This window comes from Anguilla rostrata, chromosome 18, assembly GCF_018555375.3.
Source record: "Anguilla rostrata isolate EN2019 chromosome 18, ASM1855537v3, whole genome shotgun sequence".
Classification (NCBI taxonomy): Eukaryota; Metazoa; Chordata; class Actinopteri; order Anguilliformes; family Anguillidae; genus Anguilla; species Anguilla rostrata.
In genome coordinates, this window is record NC_057950.1 from 26,682,935 (window position 1) to 26,697,829 (window position 14,895).

The 14,895-nt window shown below is 45.5% G+C and overlaps 1 protein-coding gene across 2 annotated transcripts in view; it reads left to right on the forward strand.

Annotated features, from left to right (window-relative positions):
• The window catches only part of LOC135244955 (uncharacterized), a 50,166-nt gene extending 42,505 nt beyond the window's left edge, over positions 1–7,661 (forward strand). For both annotated transcript variants that reach the window (XM_064317654.1, XM_064317655.1), the window contains 4 exons: positions 109–305; positions 2,326–2,455; positions 5,159–5,343; positions 7,174–7,661. In XM_064317654.1, the coding sequence (XP_064173724.1) occupies positions 109–305; positions 2,326–2,455; positions 5,159–5,343; positions 7,174–7,390 (729 nt within the window). In that variant the 3' untranslated portion in view covers positions 7,391–7,661. The remainder of the gene's footprint in view (positions 1–108; positions 306–2,325; positions 2,456–5,158; positions 5,344–7,173) is intronic.
• Positions 7,662–14,895: the final 7,234 nt, after the last annotated feature.

Genomic DNA, 14,895 nt, shown 5'->3' on the forward strand with positions numbered 1-14,895 from the left:
GAATATTTATACTAGTGCTTTGTATGTAGGAACAAAAATATACAGTAAGTTTTTTATTGCCCTATGCCAAATTTTACTATCCTGCTAACCTGGACTCTCTTCCCAAAGGTCCAGGAGCTCCACCAGAGCCTGGTGTCCTTCTGTGGGGAGCTGAGGAACATGGAGAGCGAGCCGAGCCCGGACGCCGCGGGCCCCAGCGAGGTGGAGGCCCAGCTGGAGCTGGTCCAGAGCAGGCTCCAGGAGAGACAGCAGAGCGTGCAGGCCGCCCAGGACAGGCTGAGCAGCTTAGAGACGCGCAAGGACAGGTAGCCTCGCAGGCACGGCGCACGCTCAAAATGCACCGCACGCACGCCCACGCCCACGCCCATCCCAGTCAGACTCCGCGCTTTCATGGAGGTTAGGGTCGTTAAGAGTTGGCGCCCTCTAAAATACAGTACAGCACCTTGCCGAAAAAAAAAAAAAAAGAAAAAAAGACCAAACCCTTTGGCAAAGTGGTATTTCAAGAAGTATTATTTCCCAGCCTTGTTCAAGCTTGTTCAAAAGGGAAGCTGCATTAAAAAAAAAAAAAAAGTCCTATGTTATTATAATGACAAGATTTACAATGCAAGTCAGAGCACGTGACACAGGATAAATTACCCACTTGTGGAAACTAAGACGCTAACATTAGAATAGGCTGCTTCTGCGGTCACTAAGTATACATTAGTGAGATATCTTTGTCACATAAATCAGCCAACTATCTTGTTTTCCTGACTTTCAGCATCGGCCAACGAAGGCGCTGAGCTAGAAGCTGTCAGCGGCAAAATTGGTATCCTGTCTTATCAAGCGAAAATAGGAATACAAGTTTTGACACTTTGACAGATTTTGACAAAGTGCGTCCTGACCTGTTTGCGCAAGGGCTTCCTGTCAGAGACAAGATCTTGTGGTTAGATAAACATGTAGGAGATCAAATCCTTCAACTGCGTGCTACTCGCCAAACAATTCCAATGTCCAAATACGGCTTCCCTATGTTTGGTTATCTGGCAAACATACACTTTTGTATTGATAAAAAAAGAAAACATTCTTTGGCATTATGACTCATATCCAGAAAGCAGCCAATGATAAGGCCTTATCCACATCTCTCCCCTCACTAAAGAGCCTTCATGTTATTTTTCTGTGTCGATGCGTGGGCAAATAATAACAGGTGCTGTCGCTTTCTGTAATAACACAGTTGAGCTTGAAATGCTGAGTTTCATCCCAGAAGTGTTGTTGTAAATGCTATGCTTCCTTTAGAGTGAATTTATTTGACCTTCAAATGTCGATGTCTATTTTCATATTACACCCCAAATATGAAAAAGCATTGCTCATCAAACAATTAGAGTTAGTTGACTTAGCATAGACAAGACATTCGGCGACCTAAGTTCACCTAATATTATATTACTTTGGGGCAAAAGCAATTTTATGAGCTTTTCACACAGGAGAAAAATATGTTGTTAGTTGTCCAAGGTGAGTTCACATCAATATTCTAATGAAAAAATAATAGTTCACATAAATTGGCATTAAATACGTGAAAGATTGTCACACAGCCATGTCACAGAGTAGCCATGCCTAGATAAAATATTTTGTGAAAATATTTCCTCGAAAAGACAGAAGAGAAATTTATTTTTATTTAATAAAAATTTGAGCGTTTATTTGTTCTGGCTTACAGCTTCAGAGTTCATATTTGCCATTGCATAGTTTGAGTACAAAATATCTGTTTAGTTTTAAAATGCTAACTTCTAGCCCTATTCAAGCACTACTTAAAAATGAAACCACAAATCGACTGTCCCAATGACAATAGATGTGAGCCTATCTGAGAACTCTAATGTCCATTGGCTGAATCTGACGTTTTGATCATGCTGGCTATAGTCAATATCATAAGCTGTTGGCCTCCATACAGAAATGTTGGTGGTGTTCTTACGTGTCCAGTAATACTGATAATTTCAATTTAGAGTATTAGCATATAGTTACTACACCTGGAGTGATTGGACCCCTAATAATAATAATAATAATAATAGTTCCAGCAACTGTAGTGCTAGGCTACATCTCAGTGTCTCAATAACATGGGCAGCATTGATCCCTGTTTTTTATATTTTAAGGACATGCTACAAGCAACGGATATTCACATTATCTTCACAGACTGTTCTCAAGAAGCAGTGTATAGATCAGTGTGAAGTTGATCAACGCAGTGGCTTAACGTCTCATTAAAGGATCACCATGCACTTAGACTGACCACAGCTGTCACATGACCATCATGTGGGGTGTGTTTCCCCTCGCTGTCCCTGACGTGAGATGCGGTTTCCCTTGCAGACGCCCAGAGGTCCACCTGCTTGATAAGATGAAGCTGGATTGCCAGATATTCAAAGAGGAGATCACCATCATTCACCTCAATCGGCAGGTGGCCAGACTCAAGACTACACTGCAGGAGTTCCAAGCCAAGGTACGCGGAGGCTAGCGGCGACCTGGATCCAGGCCCAAAGCACATCTAGAGATTTCCACCCCTCTAGATCCAGAATCCAGATTCTGCCTGGATTGGGGCTTGTGCTCACTGGGCTTCCAGTCTCAGAAAAAGAGCATGAAAAGGTGCCTAAAAAGGTACATGGCTTGTCACTGATGTGGTAGCCAATAGGTAAATACAACTGTACCCCTAGCCACGGGTTTAATAATGCATTTGTACCTTTTTTTTTGCTTATAAAAGGTACTTACTAGTACCCAACATTATTGTACCTTTTGTTCCTTAAAGAACACAACTGTACCTGCACTGTACCTTTATTTCTGAGAGTGTCTGTATAGTTCTCTAGACTTGGTGACAGAGTTCATTTATACTGGGGCTGGAATTATGATGGCAAAGGCCCGGTGGGAACGTGTCTGTCTGTGTCCGACGCGAAATGAGGCTGTTCCCTGTCCTTCCGCCTGTCTGCACCGGGACGGCCCAACGAGGGGCTGGCTTTGGGCAGCCCGTGTCGCGCCTGTGTCTCCAGATGTTGGAGTTTATGGGAAAAGCACGGGACGCCGATGTTTATCATGTGACCCGATGGAGGGGTCAACTCCGGGGGCCAGGCCTAATAAGGAGCGGGCTGATGTTTTTTCCTCTGAGCGCGCTCAGTACAAACAGCGAGGAAGCGTCGATTTGCCTCAGTAATCCCGGCGCGTTATTGCAGCTAGACAGTGTGGGTGACGGCTTACGCTCGGAGCGGAGAGGCGGGGGGAGGGAGGAGCTGGAGAGCAGGGGGAGGGGCTGAGGCAACTGGAGACCGGAGGAAATGGATCTAAGTGGAGCTTTCAGATTTATAAGATGCTGCAGGCATTCCTCCCCTGTACAACTGATGGGTTCAGGTTTGCGGGTTAAAAGGGTCAGAGAAAAGTGTCTCTCCCATCCTACTGCACTTTCTCCACCCTGATCTCTGGAGGCAGACATGCTTCGTAGGAATGGCCTGGTTCTGGTCCTGTGGCAGACCTAAACCAGGCCGCTCCTGCAAGCTTAGGAGCTGCCTGCAGTCTTCATTAAAGCACGACTTTCTGGTGCTCGTTGGCGCGGTGGAGATCTGGCAAGGATGTGGTTCGGACTGGGTGGCTGCGGCTTGGTTTTTGGCGTGGAACTGCAGTGAGTGGCTCCTGTTTCTGCTGATGCATCGCATCATAAAGGGCAGCCCTGAGCTGGCCAACCCCGTTGCTGTGCATGACAGTGGGTCCATTATGACATCACTGCTGACACCCTCATCTCCATGGTTACCCTGGAAACATGTTTTTCCTCTACTGACCGAAGGGCTGTTGACTCCCTGAGAACATGGGCGCTAGCTGCGTCTGTGCTAAGAGGAGAATTAATTATGACAACATTCTGTGCCTTAATGGAAATGATGAACAACTGGCCATTCATAAACCATAACCTTTTATTGCACCGTCTTTGCACTAGCCAACAGCCACTCCCACAGGGTTGCATTTTAGGCCTCTTCCTAATAGTTAATATCAGTGTGTTCTTACCCCTTCTATGATTATGGTATTTGACAGGGCATGTATTTGCCAGTTGAAATATTAGTAAATGTACGATATGCATTGCATTCTCTGCTCGCTCACTCTTATCTGGAATTTGATGACAGGCCTAATCACAGTGCATACCAGTACGAGCGATCCAAAGGCAGTTTAAATCACAGTACGCGTGCGTTTATTTCACATGACCCAACATACCAGCCAATCAACAGCTTCCTTGAATAAACAGCCAGTATACTGAGGGTTCACGGAGTTGGACGGCAGGCTTCCAGACTGGAGGAAATGAAGGACTGGGAAAGGACGGCATTCGCTGCCGTGTGCTTTACTCAGAGGTTCCCAGGCCCTCCTCCGGCTTCGCTAGGACTATCTGGAGCGCTCCTCTTCCCTTTCATGTATCTGGGGGGAGCCCCGGCGGTGACCCCTCACATGGGCCGCCCCCCTCCCCGGCCGCGGCGCGTCGGATCGCCGCGGGGGAGGGCAGAGGGGCGCGCTGGGATTCGGGCGCGGGTCCAGACGGACAGCTTTAATCCGGCGGGCTTACGCGGCACCCTCGGAGAAATGGCGGGTCTCACCTGGCCCCTCCCCCACGCCCCCCCCCCGCTTTCATGTGTCCCTCTGACCCTGGCCTGTCCCTGTGAGCCCTGTCTGTGTGCCTCTCCACAGCACTGCCCTTTCGTGAAAACAATTACTTTCATAAAGAGGAGGCTGTTTGAGACTCCCCTGTGAAATGCTTCGCTGGCACAAAAAAAGAAAATGGTGTCTGCTTTGTCTGAAACTCTGGAGTCATTGCTATGGAGAGAATTATCCACGTCTGGTTGTTGTTTGCCAGGAAAATATTTGCACTTAGTTTTATCGCTGTGTTATTTTAACACTGGAAAAAAACAAAACAATGAATTCCAAGAACAAACTTTGTTTGCCATTCAATTCTGTGATTTATTTGTCCCTGATTGTGCATACACATGTGTCTGTACATCTGTCTGTGTGTGTGTGTGTGTGCGCGTGTGTGCACGTGTGTGCACGTGTGTGCATGTGTGCGCGTGTATGTGTGTGCACGCATGTGTGTGTGTGCATGTATGTGTGTGCACACATGTGCGTGTGTGTGTGTGCATGTATGCGTGTGTGCGTATATGTGCATGCGTGTGTGATGTGGTTTCAGGAGCAGCCTAAGAGGCAGAGTCTGACTCTGGGCCAGCTGGTCTCGCCGCAGTGCCCCGCCGTGCTGCTGATGACCCAGGAGACGCGGCGCGCGGACGGCGGGTACGGATTCACCGCCCGCTTCTCGCAGGAGGCCGGCCTGGTGGTGGTCACCGCGCAGAACACACAGCTCTGCGTACATGACAGGTAACTGCCTGCCCAGCAGCTCATAATAAACATGCAATCCCTCTGTGTAATTACAGTGTAACTGCTGTGTGATTATGACGCATGTAAATTCACAGGTCGATGGTTAATGTTTGTCTTGGTTCACGAGCTGCCACATTTTAACCCCCAACACCCCCCCGCCCCCCCACCTCCACCCCCCCACACACACACACGCACACGCACGCACGCATTTATCCATGACAGGCCTCAACCTAACCGACTACCTCGACTTGTTTATGAATCTTATATAACACCGTACAAATATACTATTGCATTTACACAGTGGTTATTCCTTAACGGCCTATGTGCAATTATACAGATATGTTCGCCAAGTGAAATATTGAGGTTAAGTTTCGAAAAGCTCCCATGCGGTTGTGAATGCCAGACTGGTGTGCTGCCGTGCCACCCCAGGCCTGGCGCTCTCTCCGCACGGTTCCGTAAACATGGGCACGAGGCATGGCGGAGTCTCTGTCGCTACCCGTTTCCGGACCTTTCCGACGGGAAGCCAGGAAGCGCGGCCTTTGGAATCCCATCCACTCGTTCTCCCAGCTCTCTCAATCGTCATCAGATGGGAGCATAACAGGAAGGTTCTGAAACGCTAAACTCGATGTTGACGCGATCGCGGGGAGCAGATAGCGGGAGAATAACACGCGCGCGTCCTATTCCACCGCGCTGTTGCCAGGGTATTACGTTTACGTTTTTATTTTTTTGTACTTCAAACATCATAAAAGAAAATCTGTTATGAAATGGATTTTAACTTTGAGAGGCCTTTGGAAAGATTTGTGTCAGCATTTTTTTTTTCTTTTCATTTTAGGCAAAATGTTAAAAAAAAAACAAAAAAAAAAAAACTCTAAATCTTACACTGGCAATATAGCTTGAAAATGGATTGTTTGAAAATGTAATGTCATTGTTGAGAGATCTTTGTGTGAGTAGTTAATACCTTGTATTTTAGTTTATTTTATAAAGGTCTAGTGTAGGTGTAGCAAGAGTGGCTTTTTACTGTACCAATTTGAGTGGGAGCCAGATTGTCTCTCAGGTTATTCGCTTTCTGGTAGTGACCCCTTAGAGCTGAGGTGACAAAGCAGGCATTTGTGTAGCTGGCCAGCCTCCAGGCTCATTACAGGCTTGCTGTCGCTGTGTGAATTGCTTTCTGTGACCGCCCTTGCTCTGGCTTCAGAAGCAGCCGCTGTACGGTGAGCGGGTCAAGTGGTCCTCGTGGCGTGCGGCTAAATTGGCGCGCTGTGACTCCGGTACTGCGTAATGTTGTAATTAATGCAGGCGGTCAGGCGCAGGTACAGTGGCATATGAAAAGTAAAATGTCACAGTGTGTTTTATGCTCAGAGTTCGCTTAGCCAAATAGATTTAGGCTAAATCGTTGGCAATATTAAAACTGGGCTAGGTCTTATTTTGTGGGTTTCCAAGCCAAGATTTCAAATTTAAATGCAAAATTCGACCAAAAACAAAAAAATAATAATAATAATAATAAAAATGCTAAACAGGTGAGGCCTTGCTTTGTAAAATAATGTTCCAAAAATTCAAAGAAAGCACTCCTGATGAGATTGTTCAGAAGAACGATGCTGTAAAAATTATTTAATAGAAAAACCACCATGTACATTGGGATTTATATTTGCTACTGTGTAACAATAAAAAAAAATGTATGTGTGATTTCAAAATAAATGATGCATACATGTCCAGATACTTCTCCACATCAACTGAGAAAGCCAGTTGAGTAGACTCAATGAGATGGCGGTGAAATGTTTGATGGGAATTGTAGTCATCCTACACCTGTGGTTTCCCCTGTTTCGGCTCCAGGCTGGTGGAGGTGAACGGGGTGAGCGTTCTGGAGAGTGGGGAGGATGAGCTCAGTGACCTCCTCTTCCGCCGACCCAGCGCCCGGATCGTCGTCCTGCGCAAACCCCCTCCCCTGCCCCCCAAGCCTGGGCGTGTTCCTGAGCCCGTCCACACCCAGCCCCAGGGTGACCACCCGCCTACCACCACCCCTCCCCACCGTCAGGTGCTAGCAACCTGACGCGTCACCCCCTAGCACGCTTCCCTTGCCATTTTCATTTGAAATTTCAAACAGTTTGGAGACTTTTGTTTTGTCACATCTACAGTAGGGGAATTGAAAAAATGCTGTTTTAAGAGGATAGCCTGCTTTAGAAGACCTTGTACAATGTGCACAATATGTGTACGATGTGTACAATGTGTCTATTCCCGTTTTGTTATTTAGCATTTTCATGTTCTTATGAAATGTAAGTAGATATTTGCCGTGACCATTCCTTAATAAACATACTGCTAAATGTTTTGTGATACACTCAATGTGAAACCTACGGCATCTTTAACACATGTTGGCACATTACAATCTGCACACGATCCACTGTATCATTTGTGTCCAGGGGAGGGGCTAAAGGTCTTCTCTGTCCCATAGCTGACGCCCTCTTCTGAACTTCCCTGGCCGTTGCTAATGACCACAGCTACCACAGTTCCACCGTCTGCATTCAATCAACATTTGTTCTTAACACTGATTTAAAAATAAAGACCAGTTTTAGTATTTTCATCAAAAAAAAAAAAAGGTTGACATTCTTATTGGTGATATCTGGGGCCTAAATAATAATCCAGGCCTTGTTTTTTAAGACCCTACACCATTTTGTAAACAGTTTTTGCTGTGTATAGTAGGATGGTGCTTTATAAGTATCCATAGTAGCAATATTTGACATATGACATTGATGAGGCAGCTTCATCTGTATTTTTGGTTAACTTGTTTTACTTCACTCATAATGTGTATGCGGGTTTGTGCATTAAATATCCTTCAAAAATAATTGTATTTTTTCTTATGTGGATTTTTTGTTGACAGTTTTTAATGCGTTATCAATGTATTATGTTGTCTAGAAACCAATAATTTATTTTTAAATAGTTTGTCATTTTGAGCTGTGTAGGAGCTAAACATCAGGATCTTCCCTCCATTTTGGTTATTTTGTCAAATAAACTGCTTTGAAAAAGCTGGCCTTTGTTCTTTGTTTTATGGTTGATACCTAAAGGCTGTGGGTGCAGACGTGGATGGAACATTGAGCGATGCACAGTGGCACACGGACAGATGTAATCACTGGCCAGGAGGAGGAGTGCTGAAGACCGCCATCCAATCAGGGGCAGAAGTGACTCATCACCTGGTGCTAAGCACAGAAGGCTACATGCCGTGTCACAATGAGAGAGACTGTTCACAGTGTCTGTCCCCAGAAATGTGCACCTATCTTAATGGGATGAACATGTACGGGCGGCAGTGTAGTACAGTGGGTAATGAACTGGTCTTGTAACCTAAAGCTCGCAGGTTCGATTCCTGGGTAGGACACCCATTGTACCCTTGAGCAAGGTGCTTAACCAGCATTGCTTCAGTATATACCCAGCTGTATAAATGGATGCAATGTAAATGTTATGTAAAAGTTGTGTAAGTCACTCTGGATAAGAGTGTCTGCTAAATGCCTGTAATGTAATGTAATAGATATTGACAGGGGCTACTTTCTCTGTAGAAACGGGGTTGTCATTTGACATGCTCACACGCCAGGAAAGGCCTCATGTTTATCCTGTAGTCATACAGGCAACCCTCTCTGTCCTAAGAGGCAATACGGTAAGGCTGTCAGGAGAGTGCAGGGGCAGTAGAGACTGTCAGGCTGGATTCAGAGAGAGGACGGAGTCCACCAGCTTCACACAGGGAGGTGATTAACTGCTGAGAGACAGTATTCCATGCAGCGGTCATGACGGATTCTCATCTGTCTTTGGCTTATTAATTAGATCCATAAGAATGAAGCATTAATTAATTTCATGGAACGAGACAGCGAGTAAAAGTGTCTTTGGCACTTTTGGAGATTGTGTAAGTACAGCGCCCTGGGTGACTGGGTAATATAGCAGTTAATTAATCAATTTGTGGCTGCACTGATTCACAATCGATCAAGCTCTCAGGAAGACTGGAGACTACCAGTGAAACGGGAAATGTGGAGATATCGGAAAGAGAACTGGACTAGAATCCAGACTGAATCCACACACCATGTAAATAGGAAGTTACAGGGCGAAAGGCCTGGTAGAGGTCAGCTCATGTGAACTCTATGCCTCTGACTTACTGTACTGTTAGGTAACTATGTTTGGGGGTATGAGGCAGGATCCTTTTGATAAACCTGAGCCTGGTTTGACAAAATGGCGCCCAAGTTACCAGTGGCATTCACCGTAGCCTTTCGATTAGGCTACTCCCTGCGTGCTGCTGCTTTAGCACAGTGCGGGGACATGTAGCATTGCCACTAACACCATGGTGTCTGTGCTTTATCACCCTGCTGTGACATGAAGCTTTGCCACTAACACTGGCGTGTGTGCTATGCAGCGTCATAACAACACACTGACCCCAAGACTGCCGCACACCCCGGATCATTCCGGAAGCCTTCAGTGCAGGAAACGCGAAACAATTGCCAGGAAAAGTCCAAAAGCAGGGAGCAGTTCAACAAAAGGAGGGCAGTTGTCAGTTAACAATCAGGACAGAGGGCAAACCCCAGACTGTTCCAGAAAGAGAAAGGGATAAAGAAAAACACAATGAAGAGGAGACGATGCGTAATACATTTTTCTCGGTGGGGAGAGAGAGGGCGAGAGGCAGTCAAACCCAGTTCCATAAACACTGGCTCTGGCAGAAGTAGAAAGGGTAACTGTGACTCTCAATACCCCCTTCTGCCCTGTTATATCTAAAAAAAATATGTATATATTTCTTTTTGAGAAAATAATCTAGCGCAAAAACAACTGCGGTTATGGGTCAGCAAGTGTACAAATCCATTAACAATTCCGTGGAAAGACTGCGCAAGCCTCAAAAATAATATCAATAATACTTCCTCCAGTGGTTTAATTATTAAAATTTTTTATGGGAATCTACTGTATGTTCGGAATATTCTGAATTGTTCATTATACAAACAGATGGGATTATTATGATTCAGAAACCCCTGATATAAAAAATGAATGCCAACTTCTCCACTTGAGCTTTTTCTTTGGAAAAGAAAGAATTCTCCATTATTTATTCTTCTGGTTTGACCTTCTCACCAAGGCCCATCCATACATCTGGTCTACCTTAATCTGGATCACACCCACCTCCTGCACAGAGATAAGCCATGCAGGCAGGGACACTGGCACCCCCCACCCCAACCCCCCCCCACTCCACCCCCACCACATTCCCCTGGAATCTGTTTGAAGTAGGAAAGGGGGTATTAAGTTTGGTTTCCTGTGAAAATCCCAAAGAGGACTATAAAATTTGCGTATATATGAAATCTCCCAGAATATACAGCGCTTTCATAAAGTTTTTCTCATTTTGTTACAAAATAAAAAAAATTGGATTTTTTTTCTAGTCATAAGTAACCAGAAATTAAAAATGAAATTAAAAATTTTAATGTGTTCAGATTTACAAATAAAAATAAAAATAAACATTAAACATCAGCCACAATATCATGAAGAAAAGTGACCTCATAAATTTGAGATGAAGTTGTTGAGGCAAAAAGCTGGAGAAGTTTTTTAAAAGATTAGCAATGCTTAAAACCTTTTTTGAGTAGCACTGTTAAGGCTATTGCAACAATTATTTTTTAAATCTCAGATACAACTGAGATCTGGTTGTCCTACTAAACCAAGCAACCAGACCAGAAGCTTATTTGTAAGAGAAGCAATCATGAGGCCAACTGCAACGCTGACAGAGCTGCAGAGCTCATTGGCTGAAATGAGAGAAAGTATCTAGAGATAAAAAAAACCTCTTCAACACTTCACAGATTTGGCCTCTATGGGAGAGGCTAGATGGAGTCCACTTCTGTGAAAATCAAACATTAGCCTAAATCATGCCAGAAGTTTGCTATAATCCATATGCCAGACCCTGAGACCTTCAGGTCAAAATATTGATCAGCGTTTTATGTTTGGAGCAAAACATCACCCAAGTAACACCATCCCAACCATCAAGCATGGTGGTGACAACATCATGCCATGGGGTTGCTTTCCAGCAGGAGGGACTGGGAGGCTTGTTCCCATCATGGGCAAGACGGATGGAGCCAAAAATAGAGGCAAATCCTTGAGAACCTGCTTCAGTCTGCAAGTGATTGGCGTTTAGGGCAAATGTTATTGTCTCAAGCACACAATGACCCAAACCACACTGCACAAACTACAAAGAAATGGCTTAAAATCAAGAAGGTCAGTATTCTGGAATGCCCCGGCCAAAACCCAGCCTTAAATCCCCTAAAATAACTGGCATGACATGAAAATTGCTGCCCACTGATGCTCTCTGTTGGTCTTGGCAGACTTGAAACATGGAGGAATGGGCAAAAATTCAAACTGATGGTTTTTGAAGGGCGTACAGTGCAGTATATGTCAATGGACCTGAGGGAACAGTGCTACTTCTGATGAAGACCTTATGGTTGAAATGTTAACTGTCACAGGGTTAAACAGAACCATCACTTTGTCTTTGGAGCAAACGTAAGTGCGAAAGTTTACCTTTTGCATATGCATAATTAATTCCCTGGCTCTGGCTAGGCTGGTTATTTTAAGTTGAAAACCAAGACAATAACAGCAGACCTGGGTCGAGAACCACTTCTAAAAGGGTCGAGGGTTTTGGTTGCTCTGATGTAAAAAGGAACCATTTGTGAGGCTGAAGTGTAAGGTACTGAGTGGCGCTGTGTGGCTTTACTCGCGGTGGACGTGCTTGCTGGATCACTCTCAGTCTTCCTCAGGCCCGGCGAACGAATGGAAGCAAAGCCAGCGTCTTTCGTGGACTAAACATAGGATGTGGTTTGGAGGAGCCGCGGTTGACTCCAGGGGATTTAGAGGAGAATTCGGAAAATTCACACACTGAATTTAAGAAGCAGATCTTCCGAGGAGCCAGCGACCGTAAAGTAGAGAGGAGCGGGGGAGACGGTTGGCATTCTCACCGCTGTTTTCTTTTCTTTTGCTCTACCTTTCATACCCAGCTCTGGAAGATTCACAGACTGGGGTTAGGAAGCGGATTTGTGGAGCCAGTGAGCCGTACCTTTTAACACCATCATTTATCAGCTGCCAGCCTGGGTGCAAGGGGGCCAGACATGGGCATTAGTGCCCCACGTAAAGGCACCGTGCCAATAAACAAGATGTGTAATTTCGACTGCAGATATGACAACAGTCCAAATGACACATCCCATCGCCGTGACATGAGTGGGGGAATCCGACAGTGTTGTCCAACACCTCCTTGCCTAAGCCACACTTCACTGCCAGGGTCCCCTACTCTCAGCTGAAATCAGTTAGTCGAATTGAAGTGGAGGGCTGGAGAGAGGTTGGGCTTTGCGGGAGGGTGAGACGGTCACTCAGGGGACTGGGAGATCCATGTGATCTGTCACCCCCCCCTGCACAGCTCCAGACAGCGTTACCGGTGTCTCTCAGCCACTTGAAGCCACTTGTTTTGATTAAGCCCCCCGTGGCGTGTTGTGGTGAGTGAAAGGGGGAGAAATCCCCAGGGGTTTTCCCATTTCAGAACTCCTGGCTGAAGTGGGGGGGGGGTGGCTGGGGAAATCGAAATCTGTAAATCTCACTCTAAGAAGACGCAGCAGACACTTGTGAAAGTCCCAAGGATATTTGGGTCTTGACCCCTTCCTGATTGGCGCTGATCCTTTGGCTGCCTTTCTCTTCACAGACACAAATGAGAGGGGGTGGGAGCCGGCTGGTCGTCAAGCACAATGGAGCTACTGCCATCTCCTGGTTTCTTCAAGTAGCAGATGACACCAGTGGAATGCAGGATAAGCTGTCGCATATATGCAAAATCACCTCGCTTTTTAACTTTAAAGAATACTTTCAATAAATAAATACATGCTGCTATTGCTCCATGTTTTGAGACTGTAAAAGTGTTACGTCTTTATGAAAGTACACACATGTGCACGCATGCACACACACATGCATACACGTGCGCACACACACATGCATGCATCCAGTACACACACACACACACACAGACATATGCTAATTTCAATGATCACACATGCTATAACATGTAAAAACAGCACCGTATTATGGTTTCAAACTATCCTCTTAATTCGTGCCACATACTGAAATATTCACGTCTGGACACCACAGCATGTGGCTCCTCCGTGTTAGCCTTGAGACTAAGAGTACTTCTACAAACAAAAGAATCATTATTTTTCAGTTTAGTCTGCAGCTTGCAACCGCCCCAACCCAGGAGAAAAATAAAAGTAGAACAAGTCTCATCTTTCATTGTGCTCTAACACTGAACAGAGCATTTGCCTGCAGTTCAATTTTGAAATGTTCATTGGAAAATCAGGGCTAATGTAAGTTACCTCCTTGGCAAGGAACGCCGTGCGTCGTGTACTTAGGAGAACAATCATTTAAGAAACCGCTTAGGGAAGATAATGATTGATGACTTGTCAAGCAACCTTATACAAGTTTAACACCACGGCATTAAAATGTTTGGCCCCGCTGAGCTACAGTGCCAAAATTCTAAATTCAACAGCGCCACAGGGACGTTACACTACTTTCACTGAACAATTAAAAAGTGAATTAAATGAGCATTAAGATTAAAAAAAAGATTGGTTTTCAGCCACCGCTAAAGCTCCACCCACTGAGACACTTTATGATGGCGTCGTAAAAAAAAAAACGACCCAACGAAACAATGCTGAGAGCATTACTGGTCTGAGGCCCTCACCGCTAACCCCCGTCATGAGAGAGGCCAGGAGTGAAGCTTAAAAGCCAGAGTTAGCCTCATTCCTAGCCCATTAAGCCCTGAGAAGCCCTGCTGAACATGTAGGTGGGCCATTAGCCCAGAAGCCTGCCCCCACTCTGGGGAAAGTGGCTAAGCTACATTGCAAGCACTGCTGTTCTGATAAAAAAAATAATAAAAATTGCGAGAACAGACTGTGATATATCGACATTATTACCATGTAAACACATAGTTTAGTTTGGTTTCGACACTAATGAGTAAATACACACGCCACTCTGACCTAACACCATTTGAAAAGCATTGAAGCACACGTGTTGTACCTGTTCAGGACTGTCCACCTATGGAAGAATATCTTTGGCTGAAGATGGCAGTTATGATGTCCTTAGGTAGGTGTGTGTGTGTGTGTGTGTGTGCGCCTCATAGAACAGAAACAGGGTCCCACACTCTCTCTTTGCGGTTCTATTTTAGCCCCTGCTCAGAAAGAGAGAGAGATGGAGTAACCGAGAAACAGCGAACGAGTTTAAACGCCTATCTTTTGTCACGCGCATTATCAAGATCAGAATGGTCTTCTCCTCCTTCATAAAAATTCTTCCCACACTCACACTGGCGAGCACCTCATTTATCTGTCCCCGCAAATCACCAGGCTCAGCGCTCGCTGTGCTCTAGTCCGACTGCCGGATTAGAGGAGAGGCGGACCGAGGAGGAGGGCCGGGACCGGACCAGACTTGGTGGTGGTTATTGCAGGTCAAGTCCGCTGACATCCTCGGCATCGTCATCTCAAAAATGCACAATTCGTCTTTTGTGCTGACAGAGGTGAGTCCGACACGCGCTTCCCA